The sequence below is a fragment of the Limanda limanda genome, chromosome 7, assembly GCF_963576545.1.
Source record: "Limanda limanda chromosome 7, fLimLim1.1, whole genome shotgun sequence".
Classification (NCBI taxonomy): Eukaryota; Metazoa; Chordata; class Actinopteri; order Pleuronectiformes; family Pleuronectidae; genus Limanda; species Limanda limanda.
The window spans coordinates 27,754,592-27,778,457 of NC_083642.1; the positions used below are offsets into that span (position 1 = coordinate 27,754,592).

At 40.6% G+C, this 23,866-nt stretch overlaps 1 protein-coding gene across 2 annotated transcripts; it reads left to right on the forward strand.

Moving 5' to 3' along the window:
- Positions 1-1,507: 1,507 nt before the first annotated feature.
- ap4b1 (adaptor related protein complex 4 subunit beta 1) lies at positions 1,508-22,951 on the forward strand. 2 transcript variants are annotated; one of them, XM_061075320.1, is made up of 14 exons: positions 1,508-1,575; positions 2,260-2,395; positions 5,040-5,264; positions 5,347-5,477; positions 7,275-7,422; positions 8,940-9,225; positions 10,418-10,516; positions 11,661-11,772; positions 13,420-13,503; positions 13,658-13,761; positions 15,603-15,810; positions 15,893-16,207; positions 19,402-19,554; positions 22,317-22,951. In XM_061075320.1, exons 2-14 carry the CDS (start codon positions 2,283-2,285, stop codon positions 22,808-22,810), a joined length of 2,472 nt encoding a protein of 823 aa, XP_060931303.1. In that variant the 5' UTR covers positions 1,508-1,575; positions 2,260-2,282; the 3' UTR covers positions 22,811-22,951. The 2 variants fall into 2 exon arrangements, with proteins under 2 accessions (XP_060931303.1, XP_060931304.1); XM_061075321.1 differs by having other exon boundaries at positions 1,544-1,575; positions 2,267-2,395.
- The last annotated feature ends 915 nt before the right edge of the window (positions 22,952-23,866 follow it).

The window sequence follows — 23,866 nt, forward strand, 5'->3', positions numbered from 1 at the left end:
TAATGATTAATCAAAAGTTACAACTCTCATCCAGCCATCCACTTCATCACTGTAGTCTTCTCCTCTAAGTCTCCTCACGTTTCAACAAGCTTTCCATTCCTCTTCTGGTTTTTCTGTCATAAACATACAGTCTATAAACAGTGTCTTTGTAGATCTTATTTAACTGTTTGCAATTTTATCATGTCTGATGTCTTCCCTTGGTCCATTCCATAAAATCCCCTCACAGATTGATTTGCACATACTTTTGAGATTGATGAAAGAATAGCAATGTTTCAAATTTAATTTTCTTCTCAAGTTATAACACCCCCCTCCCCCCTTTGTATCTTACCAGGAAGTAGATTTTTCTTGCTTTGAACATTATTTGTGTCATCACCAGACTATGAGTTCCAATCCATATAAAACAGATTATTAGTGTGTTCCCAACATCCGACATCATGTACCATCTTTATGGCTCTTTTTTTAGTATGCACAGTGGTTGCAGGGTGATCTCAGCAATGGAATGAATACATCAATTACGTAACGTACGAAAGTTTGGACCGAATTCTCGGGACATCCACTGAATGTCATGACTCAAAATGGCTTTAGTGTACTGTTAACTGAGTCATGTAATGATTTAATAATAACTACCTTGTCCTGGGTAGTAATTTAGTAATAAATGCTGAGTAGTTATGTAATATCGTATTATTAAATTTTTACTAAGTAATAATGTAGTAATAACTATGGGGACTGCGTTTGAATTCTCTCCTCATCATTATGTTCAATTGCAATAAATGCCAGTCAGCTGACACTAGGCCAACTTTATAGGTTTTATTTCAGTGCATGTTTGGATTAATACAATTATGACCATCAGGAAAAAAATTCCCCACCTCCTCCCCATGAATTGAACAGATACCTTGTTTTGTACAGAAAATATAGAACCACCTGTAGCACCAGATTTACATTATACCACTTTTCTTCTATAGATCTTTCTGAACTGACTTCACACATCTTTTCCTCTTAACCATTAACTTGTCTTTTAGACCCTATCCCAATTTAAGGATTTTTTTCCTATAATTGATGGATCCATATGTTATCAGATGAATGGCTATGTATCACAAGCTTTTGAGGTAGCAGTAATTATACCTCTGCTTAAAAAGCCACCTCTTGATCCAGATGTTTTAGCTTATTAAAGACCCATATCAAACCTGCCTACATAAACGCAAATGTGCAAAAAGTTATTTTCTGTTAGAAATAGAATGGATGGTGGACTAGGATTATGGATTTCTGAAAATAAAATACACCTAGTTCAGTCTAATCTGGAATTGTTCAGTGAAGTCTGAAAAAGTCTGAAAAACATAGAAACTCGATGAGATGGTTTAATTTGAAGGTGTCTGGACTGGTATGGTTTCAGTCCTATAAAATACGCGACTTTTGAGTTAGTGAACGATGGAGTGTTATTCCCATTCCAACCAGCCGAGGACAGTATGCGGCAACATACAGAGAGTCATGATGCAGAAGAAGAAGAAATGCGGAAGTGAGCGCGCTGTGTAAACAAACCAGTCAACCCAGCAGGTCCCGTGTCTGATGTATTGAACGGTAATGTTCGTATAAGTAACACATTGTTGAGTCAACACTAGTGATGTGCAGGAAGTGCCTTTTAGGTTTATCACGTTGAAGCGATAACCTTGACTCTGATTTGCACGACAAAAGCCTGGCTTATTCTCCTCTAGTGCCTGACTTACTCTCATTATATCATTAATAATTCCGATAAAGCCTGACCTGGTCTGTAGTATTCACTATACTAAATAGAATATGTTTTAACATCAAATACCACAAAAAGTATCATTAATATTAAGGATAAAAAACTTACTTTAGATAATTTGGTTTATTCTCTTCTGGTCTCTGATAAGAGCCTCACTTACTGTTTTCATGTTTGTAATACATTTGATAAAAGCCTGACTTGTTTATTCTCTTTAGGTTTGTAATACCTGTGATAAAAGCCGGAAGTACTCTCAATTCAATTTTAATTGTATAGCATTGAATCATAATATACAATATTTCAAGGCACTTTTCATAGAAGGTCAAGCAAGGTTGGTTATAACTCCGATAAGAGTCTGACTTATACTCCTGTGCTTTTAATTATTTTGTATGAACCTTTTAATGTGCATTGTCTTCATGTCAATCAAATGGCAAATGGCTCTCTGGTGGTTTATTGTTAAGTGAGCTAATGTTTAATGTTGTCTGCGATCTAATTCCAGCATTGTGTGTTTTCTTTGTCAGTGTGCAGGCTGTCTGTGGCCACCATGCCTTATTTGGGCAGTGAGGACACGGTGAGGGAGCTCAGGAGAGCTCTTTCCAACCCCAACGTTCAGTCTGACCAGCTGCGATACAGGAACACCATCCTCAAAGTCATCAGGTAGCTGACGGACATATGTGTATAAATCTGTCTTAAATTATGGTCAATCTTCATCTGAATTACAATAATAAAAAACCTCAATCTGTTTAAAATAACAACAAACAAATAATTGTATCATTCTTGTCCACACTAAACCCACTATTCAAAACTTCACAGTGTAGGTTGTCTAATGCAAGTGAACCCCTCGGCTAATGACAGCAACAAAAGATCTCAAGGCACTTTACATAGTAATGTTGAAGTTTGAGAAAAATGGGGTTGAGAAGAGAGGTTGGTTGAAAAGAGGGGAGAAAAGAGCGAGACAAGGGTGGTGAGTTGACATGCATAAAGCTGGAAAGAGTAACACATTCATCTCAAAGAGCGATCTATTCATGTCCACATGGAGAAAAGCAGATTAACTGTCTATATGTGGATTTATTTCTTCAACTACACTCCCTAGAAGTGGGCACTCGGATCAGTGGGGTAGAAAAAGTGCCCAGAGTATCAGCTTAAGCAGGGGTGGACAAACTTTTTGACTCTCGGGCCATAATGGGTCCTAAATTTTGACAGAGGGGCCGGGCCAGGAACAGATGGATGGAGTGTTTTTGTGAACTATTATAAATGACATTGAGAAATCCTTACATGTAAGGATTTGGCCTTTAACAAGTAGGAAAGCATTCATTTGCAAGGCCATTTAACAAAAACTCGCCTTCGGAGAAAGGCTTGCTAGCCTTTGCTATTTCGGATGCCACCAAAAAACTTGCCTTGCTAGTTGACTCTTGAATCGCAGTTTGTCGGTGAAAAAAATGTAGCTGAGTCTGTAAATTAGCCGCCAACCTCTGAGCCGTAGCAGCCCATTCTTGCGTTGACTGCTTGCTAGCGTGGTTAGCATGCTTCGTAGCAAAGTGACGGCTGATGTTGTACTAATTGAAAACTGCGACAGTTCCTCGGCATATCAGGCATACAGCCTTCGATTGGACCTCAGTAAAAAAGTATTTTGTTGTCGACTCCGGGTTAAACACTCGGCACTCATTGTCCACTTTTCGTTTCCTTGATCCGCTCATTTTACAGAAGGGCTCATAGGGCAAAGCGAAAAAGTGAAGCGAGATCATGTGCCCTTTCGAGTCCTGTACACCTCACTCCCGGTCAAATTTAATTTAGCTGACGCTTTTATCCAAAGCGACTTACAATAAGTGCATTCAACCCCGAGGGTACAAACCCAGAACAACAAGAATAAAAAAAAGTACAATTTCTTCAAAAATAAGCAAAACTACAAAGTGCTATACGTAAGTGCCATTTAAGAAGTAGTTTTTATTTTTACATTTTTAATCTTTTTAATTTTTAAATTTTTTTGTTGTTGTAATATTTGGACAAGTCCGGCAGGCCGGATTATAAAGCCCAACGCGCCGTACTATGCCCATGTCTGAGCTAAAGGCAAAACACTGGGGCTAATCAATATCTCCATTCTTGAGGTTATAAATTATGGACAGTGGAAGCAACTGCTCTCCCAAAAAACAGCACTGCACCTGAAGTTTGCCAAAGAGCAAAGGACAATAGGACAGTGTCAGGGGCGCTGACTGCCATCTGAGGATGAGTATAAGTTGGGTGATGCAGCAGAAAAATGACTCTAAACCTCGAAGTAAATCTAATGATCTTATCTTGTGGAGTGACCGGGTCACAGCCCAGACCCTGAACTTCACCCATAAAAGACAGATGTCTAAGCTGAAGCAGGTCTGTAGGGTGAATGGTCCAAAGTTCCTCCTGAAAGCTGTACAGGTCTGATCCAGATTGTAAGATAACTTTTTTGAGGTAGTTGCTGCCGAAAGAGGTTTGAAAAATCCACATGTATACCAACACTGTTAATGTTTACTTAGTGTGTTAGTATGAATAATTGTTGATACAATATATTGTAACTGTTCATTACTGTAATTTCAAAGGTGCACATGCTCTTCCTTGCCACTGTATCTGCATGTTGAGCTTTATCTGTTGGTGTTCCTACGCCCCCAAAACTGTTATTTTTTAGTGTCCAAGCTGGTGACAGCCAGTGGATGGGAGTTTTATGTTTTTGGGATGTCCATCTGTGCGTCAGTCTTTTCCTTCTTGTGAAAACAATATCTCAAGAACCTTACAAAGAAACATTTTGATTGAAGGTCAAATTTGAGTAGTCCAAATGTCTAAGGGCACATTGAAAGTGATATTGTACGAGAGGGGAGAGCAGTCCTTCTCTCTTTCACATTACATTCCACTCTTATGATGTCTACAGATTTTCACGTGAATTTTTTTCTTCAAATTCTGAATTCCAATTTTAAAAGACATTTTATTTCTATTTCAAATGAACCTTTCATACATATGCAGTGGCCAATCATCTTCTCTTTCAGAAAATTGTCCCCTAAATATGAAAAGAGTACCCTGGATTTGGTAACTTCATACCCTGAGGTATCTACATGTCCACACCTTAATAACATAATTACCTTAGGGGTTAACAGTGGAGTCTGGTCTTTTTCCTGGTGCATACACTGTTTATTTCAAGGCCTGTGAGCTTCTTCATAGTTATGAAGGGAAAGACTAACAAGGCAATCTTTTCTATCAGTGTCACATTTTCTTTATTCTCTTGGGCAAACACACACACGCTACTCATTTTATTCCCACCTCCCTTTCTCTGTCTCAGGGCAATGTCGCAGGGTGTGGATGTATCCGGCCTGTTCAGCGAAATGGTCAAAGCATGTGCCACAGTAGACATAGTCCAGAAGAAACTGGTCTATGTCTTCCTGTGTTCCTATGCCACTTTAAACCCAGAGCTGTCTCTGCTGGTCATCAACACACTGAGGAAAGATTGTCAGGATCCCAATCCCATGGTCCGCAGCCTGGCCCTGAGGAACATGACCAATCTCAGGTGAGGTGTTACACACATCAACATTAGTACATCTCTTTACATCAGCCTGTTGGCCTTCTGATTGTGTGTCTGTGCCTTCCAGGTTACCCAGTCTGGTGGAGTACGTGGAGCAGCCACTGACAGCAGGACTGAGGGACAGAGCAGCTTGTGTGCGGCGGGTGGCTGTGCTTGGCTGGGCCAAGCTACACAATCTCCAGACCAACTCTGAGATAGGTAGGGTGGATGACAGCTTTACTGTCTCTGTCTGTCACCGTCATTCAGCCACCGATTTGGGGCTCCAGCAGGTTTAGTATTGAGAGACATTTTGTGAAACAGACACAGTTCAACCTGTTGCCTTTATCAGGATTATTAGACTACACTTGATGAACAAATCTTTTTAAAGACAGCTTTCAAAGCAACGTCATTGTGAGATGCATGTATGTGGGGGGGTTAGAATACAAACCAGAATGACTGAGTGCTGATGAGGAAATGAATATGAAGTGTGGTTTTTGTGCTTTTATCTGCACAGGTTGTAAAAGTAATGAGTGAAAATGTTCAAGGTGCCCAGAGTGAGCTCAGAGGGTTCTTCTGATCTGGTCAGAACCCTACATTTTAATATGGTGTTGGATGGTTTTGCACACAAAGAGATGAGAAGGACCTGAAACCTAGACTATAGGTGTAGTTTAAAGTCAAACTACCATAAAATGACACTATATGCTACAGAATTAATCCTGTGGTCCCTTTTCATGAATATTTTACTTAATTTCCCTCTAATTCTCTGTTGCTCATTGTATCTAATCATCAAACTTGCATGGGTAAAAACTGAGAATTGTTCTCTCTTAGGTCTGGTGCACTCTAAAGGATAATCAGGGTGATAAAATACTCTGAGTGCTGGACACATCAGTTCTCTCTCGGCCCTCAGCCAGCAGGGTTTTTGGTTAGTCTGGTTTGTTTAGTGAGTTTTGATTTAGTATATATTGATAGTTATATAAATATAAATAAATGCTACTTCTATTAAGAGAGTGGATACAGGTGCAGCTTGTACTCCTCACACACCTCTGCTGCTCTGATCTCCTTGAGTCTGAGTTGTTTGGGTCTGAAGACTACAAGTTTGAAAAGTAAAGAAATCTCGGGTTGTGTGAATAGAAAAAACTGAACACTGCATTGTGGGCAGATTTTGATAAGAGGAAGAATGTGTGGAACAAAGCAATTTATACAGCATATGTGCTTCATCTTTTTTGTGTTATCCTTTTATTCCCTTTGATCTTCTGAAATATCTCCTCCTCACTCATGCAGCACTATAATGTCCATATGTTGCCTGTTAGTAGGACATCAGACAAATCAGTCTGATGTGTTGATCGATGATTGTTCTGGAACTTTAGGAAACACTGAAAAACATTTTCAAATATTTTCAAAAGTGTGGCTATTCGTGTCGTTCTCAAACATGAATGTAAATGTAAGAGAATGTCATTCTTGATCGGTATTTGGCCTTGATAATGTTAAGTGTTGAGAATGCGGATTCTCAATTTATGTGGAGCCAAGGAGAACCTGTTCTTCCAGGCTGAAGTCATCAAAACGATCATTGAAGTTTCCAATCAGTTTTTGTATGAACTCAACATGAGAAGAAATATCTCTCTTACCCTGAATTTGCCTGTTAGTTGGACATCAGACAAATCAGTCTGATGAGTGGATCGATGATTGTTCTGGAACTTTAGGATACAGTGAAAAACAGTTTCAAATATTTTTAAAAGTGTGGCTATAACAAATTGTATTATCTTTAAAATGACTCTAATAATTTAAACAAACAGACTATTGATTACTATATGCGTCTGTTATTAAACAATGCAAAAGAAAAAGGAAGGGGCTGATGATAGCAATTGTGTTTTCTAATCCTGTCCAGATTATGTGATGAATAAAATCATCATCAACCAACCTCTACCTTCAATTACTGTTGATGTGTCCATGCCTGATTATGTTTGTCACACTCTTTTGCAAATTTAGAAACAAACCTCTTATTCTTGGTTCTTACAGATGCCGCGGTGGTGAACGAGCTGTACAGTCTGCTGAGGGACCCAGACCCGGTGGTGATGGTGAATTGCCTCCGAGCCCTGGAGGAGATCCTGAAGGTGGAGGGGGGAGTCGCTATCAACAAACCTATCACACATCATCTCCTTAACAGGTTGGCCAATAATAGTTTTGTGTTCTGCTACTGTCCTTACTGCTAGTGTCACTATGGTAGCATGAGGCGGTACCTGCAGCCCAATCATGTTGCACAGGTAGTCTAGCTCCTCCAGAATAACACATCCATACGTGAGGTCACAAGAGAGTTTGCAGTTACTCAAGATGAACTGGACAGGGCCTTAGAAGGGCATCAACCCAACAGCAGGCCCAGTATCTGCTCCTCTGTGCGAGGCGGAACATGAGGAGCACTGCCAGAGCCCTGCAAGGCTACTGGTGTGCATGGTTCTGACCAAACTGTCAGAAGCAGACTCAATGAGGGTGGCATGAGGGCCTCCTCTAGTGTGACCTGTGCTCACAGCGCAGCTCCCTGCAGGTCGTTCGGCATTTGCCAGAGAACACCAGAATCGGCAGGTCCGACACTGGTGCCCTGTTCTCTTCACAGAAGAGAGCAGGTTCAGACTGAGCACATGTGATGTGTGAAAGAGTCTGGAGAAGCTGTGGTGAACATTATGCTGCCTGTGACATCATCCAGCATGACTGGTTTGGCATTGGTTCACTGATGGTCTGGGGAGGCATATCCTGTGAGGGTCGCACAGACCTCCATGTCATAGCCAACGGTGCCCTGACTGCTGTTAGTTACTGGGATGATGTCCTCAGAGCGATTGTCTGACCTTACCCTGATGCAGTAGGCCCTTGGTTCCTCCTGGTGCAGGACAATGCCTGGCCTCAATCGTTTAGGCATTGACTGGCCCTCATGTTCCCCTGACCTAAATCAAATTCAGCACCTATGGGACGTTATTATCTGTACATCCGACGTCTCCAGGTACCGCCACAGACTGTTGTTATGTCATTTATATGCATCTCAAATTATACAATGTACATCAGTAAATATTTTCAACTTGAATACTTCATCAAGATCTTTAAGTGTTCCCTAAATTTTGATGAGCAGTGAATTTCCTTTGATTAATTCCTCATCACAGCATACATGATTTCAAAGCACTTTACAGAGTAAGTTCAAGACTATATTATCCGACAATTCATCCGTCATAATAACCAGCGGGTTTAAAGGAGAGCAATAAGGGATAAAGGAGAGGAGGAGGAGAGAAGAGAGACCAGAAAATGGACTGTTTTGATATAGCACTTTATAAAACACTCAAAGTGCTAGTCACCTGTTCATACAGCACTTCTATATGCAGCACATCTATCGCCCACTGCTGGCTCAGCTCTCAGAGGCAAGGGGGGGGGTGGTGACACCTCGACATGCACTTCGGAGGAGTGGGGGATTTAATCAATCTGGGCCTCTACCATGGCCCTGAACCGGACCCTTTAAAGTTAGAGACAGGTTAGAGACCAGAGGTCAGAGAAAGTGGAGGGAGACTATTATTTTCTGGTTATATGCTGGACTCTTTCTTAGCTAAGAGCTGTCACTCCCGTGGCTCACCCAGACTTATACTTACTTCATAATCGTCCCATTGACAAAGTGATCTGACTGTCTGTGTGCGTCTCTTCGCCCAGGCTGAAGGAGTGTGACATTTGGGGTCAGTGCGAGGTGCTGAGAGTCCTCCAGCGCTACCGGCCTCAGTCAGACGACGAGCTCTTCGACATCCTGTCCCTGCTGGACGCATACCTGGTCAGCCCCTACCCTCCAGTCATGGCTGCCACCCTGAGCCTCTTCCTGAGCCTCTGCTCAGCCCTACCGGCTGTCAGTCAGGCGGCCCTGGAGCGAGTACGAGGACCACTGCTGGCAACCTGTGGGAGCATTTCCAGAGAGATGAGGTTCACTGCCATCTGCCACATACAGGTGATGGTGAATGATTCAAGTTTGGAGGAAGAGGGTTCAACAGGATCCACACATGATATTAAAGCAGTATTCAATACTGTACAATTCTACTGACACACATTTTATACATAATTGGAACCAAATGGAAGATAAATTACATGAACAAAAACAAATGAATAGGTAAATCAAATATCAAAATAATATTTTATATAAATAAATGATAATGAATTGTACCGCTCTGTCTCTGGCTCTCACACAAATAATTAATATTGGAGGAACATAATATATAACACCTAATGTTCGGCCGGATATATATTATATATACACATACTGTATGTATGCACCTACGGCTGCCTTAATGTAATTTATTGTGTATTGATCATCGATAAATCTGCCAGATATTATCTTGATTAATCAACCGTCAAAAGTTGTCTTGATGGAAGTTGATGAATAGTTGATGTTTTGTATAACATCAGAAACACGCTAAATTTACTGTTACACAAAACAAAGAAAAACACCAAATCATGTAGAACCTTGATATTTAAAACGACATTTTAAATATCAAGGTTGACATCAACGACCACCGATCCACTCAGATATATGTATACCTTAAGTTTACATATACCTATATACTTATGGAAATCAATGACTGTAAATAAAGATGGATCATGCGTCTCCACTTCCTCCCACTATTAAAAAAATGTATATAGAGAGAGAGAGAGGGAGAGAGATATGGATGCCTGCTCTCCAACGAAGATGGGACATGGGCCCGACAGATAAAAGATAAATATTTTTCGAAAGATGTGATTTTAGGTAGTTCTTATCCCACTAATGTATGTTCAAGTGCTCTTTATTCTGTAAATTGGGGTTTAATTAGCTATTTAAGGCGTCATCTTTGACAGCTGAGACCGACTTACTATTGGTCAAGCATGTATTTCAGAGGGACCTCTCCACTGGACGATAACTCACTGTGCACTGCAGACTACCCGGGATATTTTGGCTTCGTTTTGTTATAGTGGGAGGAGTGAAGACGCACCATCCACCATGCATAACATGGTTTGAGAAAGCGTTATCTTTTGTGTCCGTGTGTTTGGTGGGAGTGACTGGATGTTGAGATATAAACAGTATTATTCACGAGCTAATTACTTTTGGAAAACTCTTGTCAGATGGGTGTGGATACATTTTAAGAATTGTGAATTTTATCCTCTTCTAGCTGTTGTTGCGTTCTCTCCCTGGCCTGATGGGGGCACACTACAAACGTTTCTTTTGTGGCTATGCTGAGCCTGCCTACATCAAGCAAAGGAAGATGGAGGTAATGACTGTTTGGTTTCTTCAGTAGATCTTCACTGTGACCTCTCTTTTTTTATTCTACATTCTGTTCTACTTTTCTTTATCACTTTACAGTTATGCTGGTGTTTTCAGGTTTTGTGTATGCTATAACCATAGTTACATTATATACAACTAAAACTCAACTAAAAAAAAAAGTTTAGATAAACAATGCCATAAACTTCTACATAACTTACTACTCCCATGTAAAATGCAGCAAAATGTGTGATTCCGTTGGTTTTTCCACACAGGTCGGTTTAACAGGGAGCTCCCTGACTGGGCTATTGTGACTGATTGTTATGCTGCGTCATCAGTGATACACATACCTATGTGGGAAAGTCTACAGTTTATGCAGCACTTTAATGTACAGAGATGTGGATGAAAGAGGGGGGACTTGCTTTAGATGACCCCTTCACAGAAAAACATAAAAAGAGGACACAAGTCCACCACCAAAGCAGACTGTTTCTTTGTTAATTTCTTTAGTCAGTTAGCTGACTTAAATGTTTTTACTCGCGCAGAGATGCTGTGATGACAGGACCAAGAGCAGAGACTCACATGGAGGAATCAGGCAAAACGCAAAGTTCAAATCAACAGTCTCAGTTTTAATCCAAGCAGAGGTCAGACACAGGAAGGCAGTCAGTAATGTAAAGGTTGCAGGTCATCCACAGGCAAAAAAATCACAAAATAAGCACAAGCACAAAGTAAAAAAAAACAGAACAAGGCAGCAAAAAAGGGCATAGACAGTCTCAGAAACAAAAACAGGAGGAAGTAATGGTTGAAAGGTTAATGTGAAGCACAGAGAGAGTCTGGAAGGGAAGTGGTGTGTGAGCAGATGTGTGTATATGGAACAAAGGTATATGCATCACTTGTACAGTGACATGGTTAGAAATAATAGATATACGTGTTATCACACCCCTGGATTGTTAAGTGGTGAAGAGCTTAAGATGTTTTTGAACAGGTAACAAACTGGATCCATTTCAAAGGCTCTGGATGTCTGAGCCACTGCTGCCCTGAATTTGACCTCCCAGTTAATGAACTTAATCACTGCAGTGTCTCCAGTTATCACACAGTAATTATCTACTGTTAACATGAGCAGTCCAATAAAAAAGCTAGTGCTGTTGTGTTTGCAGGTGCTGGTGGAGCTGGTGAATGATGAGAATATAGTGATGTTACTGGATGAGATGAGAGGATACTGCACTGATGTCAACATTGACACTGCCCAGGCTGCTATTTCGGCCATAGGTAAACACACTCACGCATACTAACCCATCCACGCACATATCCAGAGGTGTCAAGTAACGAAGTAGGAATACTTCGTTACCTTACTTTAGTAGAAATTTTGGGGGTCTATACCCTACTGGAGTATTTATTTTTCAGACGACTTTTTACTACTACTCCTTACATTTTCACGCAAATATCTGTACTGCACACACCCCGGCCTCGGAACACGCTGGCCCTGGGGCGCAGCGCGAGACCCTAATCACCTGTGGGGGGGTGGGGGGGTTTGGGTGCCATGCTCGACCAGAGTCGAATCAGGCTGTACCGGTTATGATCCTTCCGCAGGCATAGGCTCAAATAACTTTGAGAACCTGCTGCTTTTGCGGCTGAACAAAGCCTACTGGTAGTGATGTTGTACATACAGGATTGAGTCCAAAGGTCTCAAGGTCTCTTCCAATAAAGGTTATTGATAACATTCCACTGAAGTTTGACTTTTTGCACTATTACAATACTTATTGGCAACTAGTTATCATGTCTTCCGCTCCATGAAACGCATGTTAATGCTCAGTAGTACACATATGGCACTTTAATGTATTTGCATTGTAATAAAATGTGATCATTTTCAATGGACATATATGTAGCTGAAACGGGTGCATCCCACATTTTTCAATATAACATTTTAGTAAAACATTATAGTCATAATGGCTTTTAGAAAAATGTTTTTTTTTTTGGAGGAGGTGGTGTAGTGCACTATAGGCCCCTGAGACGCGGCTTAAGAGTTTGTCCTTAATGGAAAAAAATTTTGCCTTACATTAATTTACTTTAAACCTGTATTTTGACACTTTTACTTAAGTAAAAAGCTTGAGTTGATACTTCAACTTCTACAGAAGTCATTTTAAACCCTAGTATCTATACTTCTACTTGAATTATGAACGTGAATACTTTTGACACCTCTGCACATATCTATTATCATGACAATGCTTTTTCCGTCACAACATCTGAATTAAAAGAAACACACTTCCATATCCTCAGTGTTACTCATTTTACACTTATTAAATATGTATAAATAAATATACATAAAACAAATGTATATATACATTTTAAAGTTTTACAGCCTTCCAGATTTTTTAATTTGAAACACTATTCCCCCATGTTTAAGCTCAGTCCATTTATGACAGGCACTTACTTATAGCACTTTGTAGTTTGGCTTTCTTGAAGAAACTCTACTTTCTTGATTCTTGTTGTTCTGGGTCTGTACCCATAGACTGTGGTTGAATGCACTTATTGTAAGTCGCTTTGGATAAAAGCGTCATAGCTAAATGAAGTGTAATGTAATGTAATGAGTCAGAGTGTATGTTTCTATGGCAATATGACCTGGCCCTGTTCACTGGTTCTCTTCATTCCTTTCATTTCAAACACCTCTTCCTTATAATGCAATGGTCCACGTTGTCTTCATCACACTTGTTTAATAGTAACCAGAGGACAATGAGGAAAATGTTTGGCACCCCCAGTTTAGACACAAAGTCTGGTATGAATATATTTGATATGTTCAGCATTTAGAGCGCTCAGAGTGTGCAGTGTTAGTGTGCTGTGTTCTCTCTCTAATGTGGCATCGCTGTATAAAGCCCGCCTCACTTATGGCCTGTGTTATCTTGTGTGGACTGGGTGCAGGTCGTATTGGTCGGAGCTACAGCGACAGATGTCTGGAAATCCTTATTGAGCTGCTCGGGCTCAAACAAGAGCACATCACTTCTGGTAAAGCTTGTTTCACCCTGCCCCACGTGTACATTGCACACAAACTATAGTCTGTTAGTATATCACATTAAAGACAGAAAAGACAATTCTATTATTCACAGTTGTCAGCTCTTGTTTTCTCTTTTTCCATCACCATCTCACCCACACTGGTCAGCTGTGGTGCAGACAATGCGCGACCTGGTCTGGGTTTGTCCACAGTGTAGCGACACAGTGTGTTTGGCTGTCGAGGGCTGTGAGGGGACGCTGCAGGATAGCCAGGTCAGTTACACCCTGCAATTATTTCCACAATTTCCACACAAACACACATACACACACACAAAGATGTAATTATCTTGCGGCAAATATCACCTGTCGGGACTTAAGGGGCTCCCATGTTTTCATGCTGGCTTTTTAAAGCTATCTGACGCATTAGCTCAACACTGACACTCAACTCTCAACAAATATACAAATAGTGATGGATGCTATGTTAAATTAAAATACACAGTAACAGAAGCAAAAGAGAAAAATTACAATTGAAAAATAATAAATAAGCAAAACATTTTACACAAACATAAATATATAAAAGTTTCAGCATTAATAGACATGCACTGAACTCCTGAGATCCTCCACAGTTTCTCCGGGAGGAGGTGTATGTTTGAACGCAAATGTCCAAGTGAGAGTGACAGTTTCCGTTGAACGAATGCAAAAAAAAAAAACTGGTTTCAATGTGTGACCTTTGAGTTGGACAAGCCTCAGAGATAAACAAGCCTCAGAGATAAACCAGACTAAGGTGTGGGAGCCTGCACGAAGACTTATATTTACATATCAACATTGCCTGACTGTGGTGTAATTATGAGATGATCTGTGCGAGCTAACCTTCTCTAACATTTTCCTGCTTCTCTTTCTGTTGTTTGTTTGCCGGCAGAAATTGATAAAAAAAAAAAAAAAGTGACTAATTAACATTTATACATTACTCAGTAACTCGGCCCCGAGCAGAGTCCAGGGTTTTCTCCCTGCCAGCTGGATCAGTAACTGTTTCATGGCCCCTCTCTCTTTGGGAGGATAAGACACACATTGTTTGCTCAAGATTCTCAGCTTAATATTTGCATAAACAAACTTAACCTTCAAAGTTTAGTTGCAGGCAAACAAAGGGTGATACAACAACTACAGGCTTCAGAATAAAATTCAGACGCGCCATCCATACACCTCCCTCCCGCCTCTCTGATGTCACAATTCACAAGTTTCTAGGCTGACAGTCCAACAAGTCTGCCCACATTATGCAGTGATCGGCCAGGAGCACGGAGGTGGAAGTTTGACCATAGAGAGACTCTGTAAACATGTACTTTTGTCCCATTGTTTTCTATGGTTTGCTTTTTGTCCTGTCTACATTAGCTGACGTTTGGAACTATCCAGGAGCTTTGCCTTTGTACAAACCTGTTCAAATGAATCATACCCCAGCGTTTACCCTCTTATGCTCTATCTTATTTTTTAACAGACTACACTTAACAATAAATGCACAACTTATCTTAGACGAGACTGGTTACTCCTCATGAGTAATTTGTTGCTTCTGACAGGAAGCAAATGATAGGCAGGTCGATGTGTTTCTGACCTTATTGTGTAGTTGGGCCGACTTTCTGTGTGTATCTTTAAAACCTAATATGTTTCTTATATTTGATATATAATATATCAATCATATTATTATTATGAGATAAGATGGAAAAAACATTGTTTAGATCCATATGTTCTTACCAGAAGTCCTCTTTTAATGCTGATGAAACCACCTTCCACCCAACCACAATATCCAAAGTTTGGTACTCTTAATATCAGACCCCTAAACATGCCAGATTTTTTTTTATAATCATGATCCTTGAATTATTCTCTGAGAAATTGCAGAATATAAAGTTAAATAAAATGAAAAATAATTCATAATCCATCCCCTGACCCGGATCTGCGTCAAAATTCATTAAGTTCTTGTCAGACATGAAGGATGTCCGCACAATTGGTACAGAAAGTGATCAAACACCCTACACAGAACCTTTTAACCTGAGATCAACAAGGGTCACTCACAACACCTCAGTGGGTGTTCAGGGCCTCTGCTCATTCTCCTTATCCTCCATTAGGGCAGGCAGGCCTTGCTGTGGTTGCTCGGTGTGTACGGGGAGCGAATCTCCAGCGCCCCCTACACATTGGAGGTGTTCATCGACAGAGTGAGGAGTGAGGCCTCTTTGGGAGTCAAGATGGAATTGCTGGTGGCCACCGTGAGGATGTTTTTGTGTCGGCCTGCTGAGACACAAGACATGCTTGGAAGACTGCTGCACTACTGCATAGGTGCGTGCGTGCGTGTGTTTGATAATGTAAAAGGGTGGGGAAGAGAGAGATGTCACTGTTAACAGTTTTTGTGTTTTTGCAGAGGAGGAGACAGACATGTGTGTCCGTGACCAGGCACTCCTCTATTACCGTCTGTTGCATTGTGGGATAGAAGAAACAAGAAAGGTCCTCCAGGGTCGAAGGTCAGACCCTTCCCTTGGAGTTCTGATTGGCCGCCCTGCAGAGCCCATCAGCCAGTGGGCCTGCAACTTTAACACCCTGGAGCCTCTCAGGCAGGGCGCTGTAGAGACAGACTTAGCCAGCAGAGGAAGCCCTGACCATGTGACCTTTGACCTCAAGCCCAACACTAACCTCTCAGACACACTGAACTGTAACCATGGTGAGGAGGTTCATGCAGGTGAGTGAGGACATTCATAGTGCCAGCTTGTAAGGGCTTTACTCAAGTGTTTTTTTAAATAAAGAAAAGGTGTTTTATAGTACTTTTGCAAATGTCTTTTATACGTCAAGACTATCGGCACAAACCGTCACTTAGCACAGGCTTGTCAACAGAATAACTGACTGATGTGGATTTTCCCCCCGCTGCTGCTATGTACTAATGGAAAGCTACAGTCCTCTCCCAATAAAAAAAAAAATATATATATGTTTAGTACTAAATCACAACATACATTATCTCAAGCCCTCTTACATAGTAAGATCAGAGGTGTCAAAAGTATTCACATTCATTACTCAAGTAGAAGTATAGATACTAGGGTTTAAAAATACTTTTGTAGAAGTTGAAGTATCAACTCAAGCTTTTTACTTAAGTAAAAGTGTAAAAGTACTGGTTTCAAAACTACTTAAAGTATAAAAGTAAAAGTAATGTAAGGGAAAACATTTTTCCATTAAGGACAAACTCTTAAGCCGCGTCTCAGGGGCCTATAGTGCACTACCCCCCCTCCTCCAAAAAACACATTTTTCTAAAGGCCATTATGACTATAATGTTATATTAAAATGTTATGTTGAAAAATGTGGGATGCACTAGGCTATCCGTTTGAACTGCAAATATGCCCATTGAAAATTATAAAATTTTATTACAATGCAAATACATATATTGTTTGGGTTAGAGACCTTTGGACTCAACACTACCAATAATCAAACTTGACTATCTAGAGGAAGTAAAAGTCGTAACAAGGTCGTGTTGCCTTTTTTTGTGTGTGTTTTTGAACGATGACAAACCGGAATGAAAACAAGCCAAAATTAATTAATTAAAAATTAAGGCTATTTTTTAAATGTAAGGAGTAGAAAGTACAGATATTTGCGTGAAAATGTAAGAAGTAGAAGTAAAAAGTCGTCTGAAAAATAAATACTCCAGTAAAGTATAGATACCCAACATTTCTACTTAAGTAAGGTAACGAAGTATTTGTACTCGTTACCTCTGAGTAAGATCAAGACCTTGTAATATTATAGAGACGTACAACAGCTCTTACAACAAGCAGCACTTTGGCAACTGTGGAGAGAAATAACTTCCTCATTAACTGGAAGAAACTTTTAGATTCTAGTGGGGCAGCCATCAGCCTGGACCGGTTTGGGTGAGTGGAGAAAAATGAGGAAGAAGGAAGAGATGGGTGAAAAAGAGGGGGGGGGGGGAGAGAGAGAGAGAGAGAGAGAAAAAAAAAATTAACAATTGTGTAACTGTCATACTTCAGCCCAGTCAGACTTGTTTATAGATTTAAGAATGTTATTAGAGAGAGCGTGAGAGAACACACTATGAAAGAGAAAAAACACACACTTATAGACATGTTAAATAAATGGGCAGAGGGCAGAGAGATCAAGAGGGAGTGAGATAAGTGCTCAGTGCTGAATGATCTATTGCATCGGTTCCCAAACTGGGGTACATGTACCCCCAGGGGTACGCGAAATGGTTGAGGGGGTACGCAGGGAGAACATTTTATTTGCATTTTCAAAGTGAAAAAGCCCATTACATTTTCAAACTGAGCTATAAATAATTATGCAATATTAAATAGTCTATGGGCCAAGTCGCATTGCCAAAAATACTCATGTATACCCATATTCAGCGAAATAATTTCGTCGATGACACTATTTTGTCATCGACGTAATTCTGTTGCGTTCACTGGGGGGTATGTAGCTGGAGATTGAATGTCTGAAGGGGTACGGGACTGTAAAAAGTTTGGGAACCACTGATCTATTGGGACACTACGGTGTAATGAACTCTTTTATAAATTATGGGGCGTGATTGTAAAGGCCTTTATATGTGTGAATTTAGTCAGCCCTTCTTTTCAAGAGGCATATGGATTACACAAAGACTGATATATAATCAAATCAGATTCTAATCAGTCAGTGGAAGTGTTGGCTCCTTCGTCACCTCCACATGGGGTATTTACTCTGGGTGGCGTTACTGTATTATAGAATAGCAGTTGAAGTTAGTTTTTGGTCTTGCATTAAATTTCCTTGCTAACTGTTACTTGAGACTGTAAAAACAGGAATAATTTCCCCACAATGTACAACCAACACAACGTTAATGTAAATCAGTAGTGGTATAGCTATGACATCAGCTATAGTTCATTATACTCTTTGAAGTCAATAATCTGTGTGTGATCGTTTCATCACCTGCTTCATTCAGAATATTCGAAAGGATGGATTTTGTTTACAAGTAAACCACACCAGTAAATGTTGCTGTTGGTAGTATAATTAAATTGCTGTGTGATTACTGAATAATGGTGGTTTATAAGTATGTTAACAGCATGAAGAGAAGTGCATATGGAGAGCCATGAAAGCTCTGTGCTCAAGCCAAAATTTATGTGGTGTTACTGTTATCGTATTTCCCATGATTATGTCCTGTGTGGATATGAACTACAGACATTGAGCAAAATGCCCTCACAAGGTCTTTTCACATCTAATGCTGTTACAATTGTAACTTAAATTTTTTAATTTGCTTTGATTCTCTCTCGATAAGAAAAGTGATACTGTCATATCTGTGGCCTCAGTAATAAAAATTCAACATAGACATGAATGCTCATACCAAATATCACAGCTTTCCATCTAATTATTGTTGAGATATTTCACTGGACACTGACACTAGAGAAGTCAGGGAAAGTCTTTTGGCTTTAATCTCGGATTACCATTATTATCTGTTCTGGTTTTGATCAATATGTCGAATAACTGGAATATAAATATATATTTTTTGAATACAATAAAATTCATAAAATATGAGGTTACTTGCAGCTGCGGAGACTTTCTGAAGCAGCTGCAGTGGAACAACTGAGGACGGTCTCTGAGAGTCACAAATATCTTTAGACCAATTTAAATAGGTCCAATTGGATGCAGCTTGTATACTGAACTCTATTTTGGTCAAAGTCTGAGAGAGTTTTGGTTTTATACGATTACTGTCGATTTCTGGGAATGCAGTGCCATTTTTAATCACAAGTCTCTTCCCCTGGCAATCATCCCAACTACCACTTTAACCCTCATCCTCAATCTCTGTCCTTCTGTCCACCATTTGGCTCCCTGTTGTTTACACTTATCCTCCTGCTTTTCTCTCCACTTCTCCCCCCCCCCAATCTTCTCCCCTTCCTTCCTCTTTGTCCTCTCCAGGCTCAGACAGTGCCATTGAGCGTGTGGATTCCTCCGCTGATGTCCTGTCTTCCAGCATTGCCGTCCCACTCAGTTTGTCCCTCTCGCCGATTCTCAGCCCAGAGGAGTTTGAGGGGCTGTGGCTGCAGCAGCAGGTTTTGCATGCTGAGCAAGGTATTCAAATGGCAAGAGGTTAATGTGTAAGCCATAACCACACATCTTAGAGATTCTTCTTCATGAACCCATCGACTCTACTGGGTGGAATATATTTATATATGATGCTTTATTACAGCTTGAATCTATAGAAAGGTCTGTAGAAGTAGAGCCATTCAGCAGCTAGAGTATTATAGTAAAACACTTCTCAAAACACATCAATTCATCTACTTACTAATTCCACAAACTTTTGTCTTATCTTATGAACCGTTCATTTAACAGACTTCTCAATTTGAATGTTAAATTACCAGACAAAGTGCAGTGTTGCTTTCAGCGCAATTTGGAAATGCAATGGGTTTAATATCAGGCGACTGGCGCTATGAAGCAGGCAGCGGGGCGGGGCAGTGTGGCAGTATGGACTGAGTTGAATCTTCTTCTTAGTCCTCTGATAAGCTACAGCAGCTACAGCAGTGGTCGTGACTAGGTCAGACCTCTGGTCAAAATCGCCTCCAGATCATTTGATAATTTGGTTATTTTTATAGAACATTTCTGACTGATCTAGACATGGGCGTTAAAACGTATACAGTATATAAAATCAGATGCAAGAACAGTTATCAGCTTATTTAATTTAATGTCCCAAGATGTCGTACAACATCGGCCTTTATGCACATGGCATCCTCGAACTGTAAATCTCAAGTCTTGTAGAGGAGTTTAAATGCACCAAGACAAGACTGGAGGTGACCCCTTTATGTCACCTGATATCACCAGATATGTCGCAAGACATATCTTTGCCATCACTGGAGGAGACGAAATGGACACTAAAAAAAGCAACATACCAGGCAAAAGCAGCACTCAAGCATGCTGACATTGTGTGCCACATTCAACAGGGAAAATTAGGTTGGGGCCTAGGTCAGAGTAGACCCATGTGGAACAAGGCAAGTCATGCAGAGTGGCGAAAATTGGTAGTTCTGGAAATCCGGCATTAGGAAAAGGCAGCAAGATGTGCAAAGGCTGTCACTCAAGCCAGACAGGGGCAGTGGATGTAATGGGAGAGCATAGAGAAAAGGAAGATCAAAATTTCTGCTCCCGCCTTTTCTCGACAAATCCCAGCTTTTGTCCCAGTGTAACTGCCCGTTTCAATACGGGCCTCCACATCTCTGGACCAACCTCCCTCGGGTGAATTGACTGGCTAGCTCCTTATCCTCTTCCCACTTCCTCTGAGAGACACATTTTCATGAGTGTCCTTTCTCTGGGCTTGAGGTCTGAGTTATATTTCAACTTTGAATGACACTATGAATTATTCAAATAATAGTTTTAATGATTATGTACATCCTTTAAAGTTGTATTTCATTTGTAGCAGTCCATGGCCTGGCTCCAGGCCTCACTGAGCCAAATGTGGGAAACTAGATACTGTGACGTGCAGGTCGACCTCTTCCCAATCCATATATGATAAAACCTCCCTTTCTAACAGGAAACCAAAAATTAGAGTTGCTGTTCGTCCAAATATACTGGTTTTTAACCTGACAAAACTGGTATATGCCTGGCTCTGTGGATTATTTGGGCGGAACTGTCTGAAACGGGTCAGCAAGCAACTCCTTAGTTGTAGTTCCTCTTATCAATAAAAGCAGAAACACTTGTTCTCCTCCAAAAGAGAATATCACAGTGTAACCGCCCTGTATCACTTTTGCACCCATATTTCTGCCTTAATGTTGTATGATTCACAACAATAAGTCCAGTAATGTTATTTTTATTATTATCATTATTAGAAGTAGTAATAATAGGAGTCAATGGGACCACAACCATGTCCACAAAAAGGCTGTCGTCAAATTTGCATCCAGAGACATACAGGCACAAGATTGCACAAGAGATCATTAAATTATAAGATGAATGCAAACAGGCCATAACAGATCCTTTGTTAAGCATTGCAGCAGCAGCAAAACAAATGTTGTGCTTTTACTTTGTAGTCAAATTGCTTAAGAAGAGGTGATTAAGTGACTGTTGTTGCCATGACAGAGATCAGCACCTTTGAATGTCTGTTTCAGTCTGATATGGTGAAATACAAATAATCAAATCACCAATAACATCTGCTGGGCTGGATATTAGGCCACCGCTTGCCAACCACTGCTTTAAGGATCAGGATGTTGTTCTGAGATGTAAAGAAAAATGTCCCACCGTCATATCAACCAGTTGATATTTTTAGCTTTTGCTGCTCAGCACTGCTTACCTTGCTATGGTATTGGTATTGCAGCATGTCTGTTCCTCGCTGTGCTGTTGGGTAATAAACTAACTCACAACCCCGCCTAGCTATTAACCAGCGAACAAAGTAGCAGGTGCAGCCTTGAGGAGATTAATTGAAGTTGTCATTGTTTCTTTGTCTTCGTACATTTCTTTACTGTTGCAGTTGAGTAGTTGAGAAATAGTTTTGACATCTTTGCTAACTGCAGCTAACTGGCCAGCTCTGTAAACAGTGTCTCAGTTGTCACTACTGCTGTCACCAACACATTATGAAATAGAAAGCAACGTTACTTTCGATAAAGGGAGTCATAAAGTAAAAATTCCATTGTGAAATGAATTATATAACTGTAGTTATACATTTCAGTTATATACAATATTATTTCAGGGTTGGAGTAGCACTTTCCTTTCATCTCACAAATACTGTTTTGTTTATATATTTTAAGTGTGAAAAAATAAAATAATTAGATATTTTGTACCCCAGTGGTATATTCAATGTTTCTTGACATTTAACAGCCTCTGGTAATTGCTCCTTGTTTTGTTGTGTCTAGGTCCTGAGAAGATAAAGGGGGAAGATTGTGTGTGCATGGAAGAACGTGTCCGATGTCCTGAGTTACTCCTCTGTTCCCCGCAAAGTCTTCAGGCAGCGATGCAGCTAGTTAATATCCAGACACTGGCCTTTACACCACCACACACGCTCCCCTGGAGGGTCTACCTGTACACACACACCCAGCAAGCGCGCTCTGCGGATACCCCACACAGCACGCTCATCCTGGGGGAGCTGCTGTACACTGGAGAGGGAAATCAGAAAGCTGGAAAGGGTGATGGAGATGTGTTGGTGGAGGACAGGGAAGATGAGCAAATGAAAGAGGGACAGGAAGCCACAGCTAATGGGTTGAGCAGGAGAGAGATTATGAGAACAGACAGCGGACAAGACGCAGTTAAAGTGACTCTTAAACAGCAACCGAGAGATGAAAAATCTCTGAAGGGGTTTCTCTCTATCCTTACCACTCTACTACACACTCTGTCCTCGGAGAGAGCTTAAATAAACATCACACACACGCACATCATCGCTGTTGCTGTACATCCTTCCAAACATGCTAATGTAACACCCTCATTTTCTAGGCATAACTGAAGAAGAGGCCCTGTCTCCACCTGCTCAGTAAACAAGGATGTAAATATTTGACTTTTGTATTTTGTGTATTTTCTTTCACCTACACCCCTTTCACAAAGATCATTGTGGTGCTCAAGAGATTTGTATTGCCCTTAAGTTGACTAACTGGGGCACTTCCCATTTTTATTCAGGATATCACACACACAGATCATAGGCAAAAGATATGCAAACGTGTGGCGGGACCATTTCCCCTTATCTTTCAAGCTTGCACATATTAAGTAGTTGTGTCTAAACTTGAATTCATGTGAGAGGGGTCTCTTTAAAAGACTAACAAGGGAGCATGCAGAACGTTAATCTCCCCAGTTTGCTGCATTTCCACAGTCAATCCATATCAAACAGATTTAAAATGTAGTTCAGGTCCTGTTTGGCCTGATGGGGGCACTAAATCAACAGCCTTTGGGACTGAGAGATAATGTTGTTTATCTACAAACACAAGTCACAATGTAGATAAAATGGGGGCTGGTCTCTGGGTGTGACCCTCGACAGTCAACTCTGCCCTACTGCTAACATCACGTTCCTGTAGAGTCATGCTGCACAACATCAGATGAATACGCCCCCAAAATCTCAACTGTCTGCTGTCCTGGCTCCTAAATTGTGGAACAAGCTCCCCATCGACATCAGGACAGCAGAAAGTCTACACATCTTCCCGCTGCAAACTAAAAACACACCTCTTCCGACTATACCTTGAATAAAAGTTTAACCTAACAATTTAGTAGCACTTAAATGGCACTTACTTATAGCACTTTGTAGATTGGCTTTCTTGAAGAAATAGTACTTTCTTGATTCTTGTTTTTCTGGGTTTGTACCCTCATGGTTGAGTGCACTTATTAGGGCCCGAGCACCTACGGTGGGAGGCCATATTGTATTTCGAAGGATTTGTATTTCCCTTTTGGTGCTTTCTCAGGGCCTAGACATGCTCAAATTCTT

Bases quoted from the DNA above. Each gene is read 5' to 3' on its own strand.
- ap4b1 (XM_061075320.1), top strand. From the start codon at position 2,283: ATGCCTTATTTGGGCAGTGAGGACACGGTGAGGGAGCTCAGGAGAGCT. The intron at 2,396-5,039 runs GTAGCTGACGGA...TCTCTGTCTCAG, and splicing joins ACCATCCTCAAAGTCATCAG to GGCAATGTCGCAGGGTGTGG. The intron at 5,265-5,346 runs GTGAGGTGTTAC...TGTGCCTTCCAG, and splicing joins AGGAACATGACCAATCTCAG to GTTACCCAGTCTGGTGGAGT.